This window comes from Vicugna pacos, chromosome 12 (genome assembly GCF_048564905.1).
Source record: "Vicugna pacos chromosome 12, VicPac4, whole genome shotgun sequence".
Lineage (NCBI taxonomy): Eukaryota > Metazoa > Chordata > Mammalia > Artiodactyla > Camelidae > Vicugna > Vicugna pacos.
This window is the reverse complement of record NC_132998.1, coordinates 13,468,274-13,478,595: the sequence shown is the minus strand read 5'-3', so window position 1 is coordinate 13,478,595 and position 10,322 is coordinate 13,468,274. Positions and strand designations below refer to the sequence as shown.

The 10,322-nt window shown below is 40.1% G+C and overlaps 1 protein-coding gene across 3 annotated transcripts in view; it reads right to left on the bottom strand.

Annotated features, from left to right (window-relative positions):
• Positions 1–2,085: 2,085 nt before the first annotated feature.
• The window catches only part of CCNT1 (cyclin T1), a 34,744-nt gene continuing 26,507 nt past the window's right edge, over positions 2,086–10,322 (bottom strand). For all 3 annotated transcript variants that reach the window (XM_072972882.1, XM_072972883.1, XM_006202916.4), the window contains one exon: positions 2,086–8,110. In XM_072972882.1, coding sequence (XP_072828983.1) covers positions 6,704–8,110 — 1,407 coding nt within the window. In that variant the 3' untranslated portion in view covers positions 2,086–6,703. The remainder of the gene's footprint in view (positions 8,111–10,322) is intronic.

Genomic DNA, 10,322 nt, shown 5'->3' with positions numbered 1-10,322 from the left:
TCCAGCCTGTGAGACTAAACGCTGGGAGTCATCTTTGACTTCTCTTTTCCAACACTTTAGAGCAGATCCTACTGGCTCCAACTTAAACATATGTAAGTTCTCATTACCTTCAGCACTTCCAACTTGGTCTAAGCCACTCATCTGCTACCTTAATTATTGTGAGTCTCCTTCCCTTGACTCCTTATAATCCATTCTCAACACAGCAGCCCAAATGAACATTTAAAAACCCGAGCTAGACCTTCTCTATTCAGACTTTTCAGCCCCATTTCACTGTCTTAATAATGGCAAGCAAGGCCCTATATTATCTAGCCTTCTACTGCCTAACCACATATGCTACTTACTCTCCCCTCCTCACTCAATTTCCTACTACCCACACTGGCCTCCTCGCTGTTTCTCAAACATGCCAGCACTTTCTCGCCTCAGAACCTTTGCACTTGTTTCCTGGAATGATCTTACCCCGACTATTCCCATGGCTTGCCCTCTCACCTCTCTCAGGTCTTTGCTGAACTGTAATTTCATGAGGCCTTCCTCCCTAGCCATCTTATTTCAAAATTCAACAACCTACTTATCTACATACACACGTGTGCACACAGACACACAAACCCTATCCCTTCTTGCACCTTACATTCTCCAAAGTACTCATCATCTACCATGTCTCCCCTACAACAAGAATGCAAGTTCTGTGAGAGCAGGATGCTTGTTTAGTTTACTGCCATATTCCCATCAGTAAACAGCAGAGCACTTGGTAGGTACTATTTTCTAATGCAGGAATAAATGAAAGGCAGGGAAGTGCCTGAAACTACCTTCCAGAAAAGGTGTATCTAGTTTTCAATTTTAACTTATTTTCATTACTGTGGTTTTTTGGTTATTTGTTGGCTTTGAGTGTTATGTGAAATGAAGGGGTTAACATTCCACAGTGCAAAAAAAAAAAAAAAAACAACAAAAAAGGTAGCACAAGTAGGACATGTGACAACCCATAAGCCCAATCAATTCAGCAGAAGTGGGCCCCAGAGCTAGAGATTACATTAAATACAAGCCTTTAAGAGAATCCAAGTCATAGAAAGAGCTTCAAACTTTTCTATGGAATGTAGACTCAGCTCCCACAAGTGTCAGGGAGACTAAGATGATTAGGCACTGACCAAGGGATAAAAGCTACCTCTATATCAATTAATTTAACAAACCCCTATAACTGGGGATCCAGTTGTATGAACATTTATACTGATTTATACCTCACCTATCCCCAAGGATGACACAGCTGTTACCTCTTTTAACAACAGGTAATCATTAAATTGATGATTTTATAGTATCATTCATTCTCATATCTTTCATTTACTGCTTCTCTACTCTTCCATTCAAACCAGACCAAAACCCCTAATGTAACAGCGACTTCCACAAGTTTCATATTTACAGAAAACAAAAATCTTAAGTTGTCTTATTTTAGAAAACAGAAAAAGGAATGAACAGAATTTGTGATTTTTTTCAAGTCTTTAATATTAACAATTTTTTTCCTATTAGAGCTTTTAAACTATAGCTACTTTGTTTTAAAATTTTGCAGTATTTTAGCATAAAAAATCCTTTTCATTTAAATGTGTAACTTACCTGTGTGTGTGGTTTTGTTATGTCCCAAGAAAAGGGTGAGTATTCACTATCAGTTTTTCCAGGCACCACCAAGAAGGCTATTAATTTTTTTCTCCGAAATGCACTGCTGTCTATAATACCAACATTTCAGATTTTTTGAAGAATCAAGTGTACAATTATGAATCATTGCCAGTGCTTGCCAGATAAGCAGTACATATTGCTATCATCTGTTAGAGCTATGTATTTTTGTCTGTACCAGTTACCTTCCAGGTTATCCACGGAACAAGAGATTTTTTTTCCCTCTGCCTCCATCATACCTTATACTATCAGGTTGGCTGTGATGACCAAATCTTAGTTAGGTCTTTCCAAAGAACTCAACTCCTACAGGATCTTTTGCAGTAAGAAAGTACATACTACAACCAAAAGTAAAACAAAACTATAATCATATCAATAAAATGACAATTAAAGACTAATTTGAAGGCTCACTACCCATAAACAACAATCAGATGAGTGTTTTATCAGTAACATTTATTGATGGGATGGATAAATACAGACTGAGAAACACACTTGACAGCAAGGTATCAAACTGATAGCCAGACTATAAAATGTATACAACATCCTTTTTTAAATTTTTAAAAAAATTTTTAAGTTTTTACAAAGAGCCCTTACTATAACGGTCACTTACATCTTATCATTCACATAACCGCAGTAGAGATCCCAGGGGTAGCATCCAGAACTGAGGTGCCCCGAGGAGGACAGAGGCAAGAGCAGAATAATATGCTGAGAAAGGACTCTTAAGAGTAATACAAAGAAAACAGACAAAAATACCACCACAAAATTGTACCTGAGTGACATAGATTGGTAAAGTATTTTACTTTTTTTTTTCCTTCCTTGTTCTTTGGTCTGATAAGAAAACATAGTTTTAAATGTGTGAAGTAGGGTGGGGAGAAGGTCAGTGTCAAATCCAGAAACCTAGGTTAACACTAAATTAGGCTGCTGCGTTCTTTTCTTTGGGTGCTTAACCCAGCCAGCACTTGCATCTTGTAACCAATCCCAATGTGATCAACCACTGACTAGTTAAGTCCTCAGCTTTCAACTGAAGAGTTCCTGATAAGCTGATAGATACATACTTGCTCTGGTTTCGATTAGCATGCTGTCAAGCATCCCTTGCCATGCTTAACATGGCAACAGAAAACCTAAGTTTTCCTTTCTTTTCATTCACCGTGAATAAGCACTCAAAAGGGGGAAGAGTAGACAATGCTTTTTACTAAGCATTCTTTCCCCCAGTCCCATTTCCAATGCCAAATTTGTACTAAAAACTTTAGAAACATTAAAATGGAAGGGTCTCCCAATTAAGAAAGAATTCTCATTCCATACCATGCTATCAGGCAGGATTATAGTACCACGCTTGTCTTGAGCTCACATTCACAGAGGGACAAAAAAAAACAAAATAAAACTTGACAGTATGATACAACATGAGTATTTTTTAAACCATCAGGAGCAAACATTCAGTTAAAAGCTGGGTATTAACAAGCAGCAGCGTGAGAAATTTGGGGAGGTATCAAAATCACTGGAACTTTAGTGGAACTGCAGAGGGCTTATTTCTCACCATGTGAAGGGTTGCATAGACTGCTTAAATTTTCCCAAACCCAAGAGTATATTTGTATTCCAAGTTCAAAATGTTCCAGAATCCCTTTTCTAACATCAGTATCAAAACAAATCAACAAAAGAATAATCCTTTTAAAATTCAATCAGTTCCCAAGTCCCCACAGTTTGTGTTTCTGTGGGAAACACGTATTTAAAATCCAACCATACTGGGATAAGACCCCTCTAATTGTCCGGAAACAAGGTATAAGGAGTATGGATTTTCAATATGGGAAATTAGGTAGCAGAGGCTTAAGTAAATCCAGCACTGATGTCACCATGATTTTATTTCTATATCCTAATCCATTGCTGTTTCCAAATGGAGATTTAAATTTTTTCTATTGATGTTGTTGAAGCCAATAATATAGGACTATGCAAAAGGGTACATTAAATCAAAACACTAAAATCATTAAAAAAAAAAAAGAGGAAGCTGAGGGTCTCAGAAATGGAAACACACTGATTCATGAGTGAAAAGACTAATTTCTACGTATCCTCTAAGCCCCCAAAGCATGACCAATGCTTCAGAAGACCGGCTTAGCCTTAGATTAATGCTTCACTAGAGTTCAGCTAACAGCAACACAGGTATCTGATTAAAAGCCCTAAGGACAACTCACAGGTATCTGTTTTTGTCAACATGAGATTCAAGCAGTTTTAGGAATGAGATTTACAGAACTGGAGGCTCCAGGCCTGCTTACCACCACTTATCCTTGATAGTCTAGGTAAAAAGAAGGGGGGGGGGAGCCACGTTTACTAGACTAACTTTGGACGTATAAATCCCATTTCTCACCCTCTGAAGTGGTGAAGGTAGAGAAGACACAGAGTTTAGAAACCACACAACCTTTTGAAGCCTAAGTGTATGGAACTTGGACAATACGCATGCTAGCTGACAGGCACATCTGCTAACCCAAAGGCAATGCAGCAGCTTCATGCAGAGCCAGTAAGGAGGTTCACGACATATGCGTAGATCTACAAGCAGACACAGTAGGTATCTTAAAGCAGTATCAGGAGGTGCTAATCTGGAAAAGTCTCTAAAATGACCTGTAACAGCAATGAACTACTAAAGGCCAGACTACGCAGCAAAAAGCAGCTCTTAGGCTCTAGTAAGCACTTTTTTCAAGGTCACTCCTGACAAATTTCTAAGGAACTAACTACAGACTGCCATGGAGAACTGCTGGGGCCAAGCGGGTATGTATCTCTGTGATGAGGGAGTGAATGTGATTAGAAAACATGTGACATTTGATGAGGAAAACTGAAAGCTGTAAAAGACATTTTCATAATCAGATCAGTGATCATCAATTCCACAAAGATAAAGATGAAAACTAAATAACATTTTGGGGAGGTCAGGAAGGAAAGCTGACTCTACCAAACAAAATCTAAACAAAACAGAAAGCCTAAATTTAGTAAACAAACTACGCATCTACCAACTACCTAGCACAACACAAAATATAAAGGACAAAGAGGAAAATGTCATCCACAAAAGCAAAGTGAGATTCCAGGTCTAAAGTATGACTGGTCTATAGATCAGCTGAGAGCTCATTTTACACAGCAACGGTACGCGCTCTGGACAGCTCAGATATGCAGAGCTGTAGGGTGCTAATTCACCTTCAGGTAAGGTTTACTGCACAAATTCCTTCCTACATTAGGCCAGTGCATCATCAGCTCCATCTGCCCCAGTATTCTCCCCAGCCTGCGCCTGGCAAGCAGCAGCACATGTACAACTCCCATCTCCCTGACTTTTCAACAGAAAAATTTCAATTTATCCATAAAGGATATTTGGTGTGAAAGAAGCTGCATTAAAAACAAGACAAATTCAAACTGTCATCTTCTCCATGGCAAAAGATGCCATGAAGACCGAACACCACCACATTAAATGATCTGTGGCTAGGTGGCATTTTCAGCTGGACAACTTGGCTTAGAATTCTTTCTAGCCCCTTGGAAGATTTCTTTCCTCAACAAAATGTTCACACCTAAAATATGGGATAATCAAGCACCCATAAGAACAGGACTGTGATCCATTTTTCTAAAGGACTCTTAGAAATCTCCTGAAGAACTTCTGCCTAGAGGCTAAAGCCACCAAAGATGGACAAGCTAAACAGCATCTGCAGGCTAGGCTTACTCACGCTCACAGCACCAGTGCTGTTAAATTCATAAGCTCCAATCTCTGAAGTCATATAGGCTGCAAAAAATGAGGATGCAGCTGTTTCCCTTCAGATATACAGATAAAAAGCAAGTCGTACATTCATAATGTCCTAAAAATTCCCAATCACAATTCCATTGTTTTCAGTATCCTCTAGTGCCATGGCTTCTCCCAGAACTACTCTCATACATTGTCTGGGCTTTCATAGGCAGGACAGCACATCCCCCTTCCCTTCAGAGACCCTGAGACTGCTCTCACTTGAACACTTTCCCAAAGCCCAACATGAAAAAAGACACACCCAATTCTGTAGGGCAGAAGCCAGCCTAGCTCCCCAACCTTCTTCCTCACCCCCACCTTTGTTCTACACCAAAAGGAAAAAAGGGGTAAAAAGGAACTTCTCCTATGGAGTCCAGAATCAGGGCACTGGCTCCATCTGCCCAAACTAGAATTTAGAAGGCTACCCTCAATTATCACATAAAGAAAAGGGAAAATACCACGTCAAATACATGCCTCTTCTTTCCTTTATGTTCTAAAGGCCACACCGTGCTCTCTCTAGTAGACTGTTGGGAAGCGAAAATGGTGAAGGACAGGGAGGGAAAGATACAACATGATTTTTAAACACACACACTGAAAAACACACATACCCACACTTACATACACACTTAAAGGTCGCAACACTTCAAGTGGCCGGAGCCTATCTCAACTCATGGCCAAGTCTATCCTCCCATCCCCCCTATGCAAACCACCCCCTCCACTCCCACCCCCCAGGACTCATTGCTATGTATCTCATACACACAGCAAAATCCCTATCCCCTCCCCAATTATATAAAAAAACTAAACAGATAACTTACTTTCTTTAAATTATTTTTTTAAAGTCTCTTAAAAAGATTTTGACGTTTAAATACTTCCTCTCTTCTGATATATTAAACACTACAAGGATCCACAACTGTTTGATAAACCCTCCATATTTCAGTCCTGGCAAGAAGAGGGAAGATATCAACTCTAATCAATCTAATTAAGAGGTGGAGAGGCCAAGAACAGAAAAAGTATTCTTAATCCTTCACAGCTTTAACACATTCTCACCTCTCTAATACCAGTAAAAGCTATAATAAAATAGTTAAATTTCTGAGGCAGGAGATATAATAACCAAGGCCGTCTACCACCCTCCCACCTATGTCTCAATATTAATTTATTCCCTAGTCCAAGAAGGGTGACATATTTCATAAGGGAAACAATTTTCTTAGTCCAGAATCAGTAGTTTGTGGGTTTTTTTGTGTTGTTTTGTTTTGTTTTTTAAAAAGATGTGTTTTTAAAGATTTTTTTTCCTCCTCTTCTTTCTCTTTTTTACTTAGGAAGGGGTGGAAGTGGTGGAGGAGGTTCTGATGGTAGAGGTGGCAGCCGGGGTTTGTCTGTATTGCCAGGTCTGGAGGACATTCCACCAGCCCGTGGATTCAGATATTCACTGTAAGAATGAACAAATTCAAACGCAGGGGGCTGAGTGGGCTGAACGCCCTGGGCACTGAGAAGGGAGTGAAGCATATTCACAGTGTCTTGATAGTCTATGGTCTGGGTTGCATTGTGACCATTGGCTCCAGTGGAGCCTTTATCCAATTTCACATGAGGAACTCGAGTTTTACAGCTGGGCTGTGAAAAGGGAAGGCCACTTGTGTCTGAGCTATGCCCAGGCAACTGGGCCATTGCAGGAAGAGGAGGGAAGGAGAAATTCATGGAAGAGGATTTAGTACTCTTGGCAGTCTTGGCTGAATGCTCAAACACCGCCCCTCCAGTCTCTTCAGGGAGGGGCCTTTTGCGAGAAGAGCTGGAAGAGGAGAAAGAGCTAGACAAGCTATAGGGTTTGTGTGCTAAGGTGCTTGTCTGGCTACTATGTTTTGGATCACTCGGACGCTTGTTCCCAGTACCAGCGGGAAGCTGTGAGTGAGAGTGCTTGTGCGAGTGGTGATTATGATGATGATGATGGTTAGACGGGTGAGTCTTGTGCTTTTCTTTGTGCTCCCGGCCCTTTGTGACGCTGTCATCCACAGAATTGTGCTTGTCGGGTGCAGCATGAACTTTAATGCGCATTTTTATCTCCTCAGGTTTTGAAGAGGCAGGTTTCTCTCCACTTGTCACTGGGATTCTCATTTTGAAAGCTGTTTTGTCAGACTTCTCCAGAAAAGGCCTCTCAGGGTTTTCTGAGCCCTCCATCGGCATTTTCAGAATGACTGAAGAATGGCTATCATGGTGAGACAGGAGATTCTGGGCAGCATATGCATACTGTGACTTCACATTGGCCTCCATATTCTCCAGTTGCCTCTTCTGGGCAGCCAACTCTTCCGCATGCTTTGCACGGTATTCTTTCAGTGATACTTTAGCTGATGGCACACTCTTACTGTTCTGCTTCTGGGAAATAAATGTATTGGAACTGTCCTGTTGCAAGGAATGATCAACTCCTATAAGTGCTAAATTCTCACTAGTCCGATGACCCTGAGCTGGTTCTACTTTAAAAGGAGGGTGGGAGGACAGCCAGCGCTCACCGGGCAACATCTCCACGCTGCTTAAGTTGCTGGTTGACTCTCCAGTGGCTGGAAGGGAAGGCACTGCACTTGTGGTAGAAGAAGCTGACATGCTCATTAAACCTGCAATAGTTGTGTCTGAAGAGCTCTGGGAAATCATATTGAGGATTGTCTGCTCTGAAGTGTTCTCATCTGTCCCTCGGTCATCTGCTTTTGTTTTCATGGCAGCTTGGCATGCCTAGAATGAAGCAAATGACACTTTCTCACTTCAGGTAATTTATCAAATGGAAACAAAACACTGAAATGTTTGACTGTGCTTGCTGTGACACTGGAAGTTTTGGACAGCCCATACCCAGAAGGCTACTCTAACACGAGACTGCTAATTATTACCATCAGGAGACAATTTTTTAAACCTTCAATCAAGCATCACATTAACAGGATCTCAAAGAGGTCTCTGAATTCCCATGTTCACTACAGCACTATTCACCATATCCAAGGTATGAAAGCAACCCAAGTGTCCATCAACAAGTCAATGCATTTTTAAAATATGATCTGTACGTGCAATTAACTATTATTCTGCCTTAAAAAAGAAGAAGATTCTGTGAAGACAGCAGAGTGGGGAGCACCAGGAATCCGTCTCCTACCTAGACAGTAATTGCACAGGCAGAATCTGTCTGATATAACTGTTTTGGAATTCGGGAGTCTGTTGAAGGCGTGCAATATCCAGGGTAAGCTTTGCACAGTAAATTGGGGTTAATTTCCCTCAATTTCAGCTCTCAGCCCGAGCAAGCTATGCATCTGCTCCTAAAGTAGCTTGCACACAGCTTGAGGGACCCAGGTTGGACAAAAAGGACTCCATTTTCCAGATACTGGAGAACTGTGCTCTGATTGCTGACTGCCGCTTTTGATCACGGAGGTACAAAGAGGCCAGCAGCCATTGTTGTTGCACCTCCCTCCACTGCTGCATGCCCCTCCCCTTTGGCTGAAGTGACTTACAGGATACAAAGGGCCAACACCCTTCCTCCCGCACTTCATTTTTTGCTTTTTCTCCCTTTGGGAGCCAGATATTAGAGTAGGATATTCAAAAACAACTGCAGGTATGTCAGGGAAAGGCTCAGAAAAGAACTGAGAAGACCTTAAGTTTACACATCAAGCTGATCCTCAGCACAGAGACATCCTTCAAAAATCAACCCTCCACCCCAGATATACAGAAACAAAAATAACAGCAAACCCCAGGGAAGGGAGAGAATCTGATTTTTAGAATTACCATGTTATTAGATTCAAATGTCCAGTCTTCAACAACAACAAAAATCACAGGCATGTAAAGAAACAGGAAAGTATATAGCTCATTCAAAGGGGGAAAAACAATCAACAGAAACTGTTACTGAAAAAGATACAATGGCAGATATACTAGACAAAGATGCTAAAAATAACTCCCTTAAAGACATACTCAAAGAACTAAAGGAAGATACAGAGAAGTCAAGAAAACAATACGTGAACAAATTGGAAATATCAATAAAGAGACAGAAAACCTAAAAAGAAACCAGAAAGAAATCCTGGAGTTGAAAAATAGAATAACTAATGAAAAATGCACTACAGGCCAGAAGACAGTGAACTGATACATTCTAAGTACTAAAAGGAAAAAAACCATCAGCCAAGAATCCTATATCCAGCAAGAATGTCCTTCAAAAAAGTGAGTAAGAAATTAAGATATTTCCAGTTAAACAAAAACTGAGGGAGTTAATGACCATTAGACCAGCCATATAAGGAAGGCTCAAGGGACTCCTCCAAGACTAACTTCAAGCCACATGGAGAAATAAAGATCTCAATAGAAGTAAATACATGAGCAATTATAAAAGCTAGAACTGTAACAATGATTTGTAATTGCACTTTTTGGTTTCTACATGATTAAGGAGACTAACACATTCTAAGGAAAAAAAATCAGTGTAAAACCTAGTATTACTCTAAAAAAATTTTTGGTTTACAATTCCAAATCTTACTTTTTATCTATTATAAGAGCCTAATTCATCTAGAAGAATTATTAGTTCATGTTTTAGGGCACACAATGTGTAAAGATTTAATTTTGTAACATCAACAACCAAAAGGGGTGAGGATGCAACTATAAAGGAGAGAGTTTTGTATGTTACTGAAGTTAAACTAATATAAATTTCAAATTAGGGTATTATAACTTTTGGATGTTAAATGGAATCCCCATGGTAAACACAAAGAAAATAGCCCAGAATACAAAAAAGGAAATGAGAAAGGAACTTTTAAATTTACATTATGAAAAATCAACTAAACACAAAAGAAGACAAGAATGCAGGAAATGAGGGACAAAAAGCTACAAAAGGCATACAGACATACCTTGGAGATAATGCGGGTTCAGTTTTAGACCATCTCGATAAACCAAGTATCTCAATAAAGTGAGTCACACACACTTTTTGGTTTCC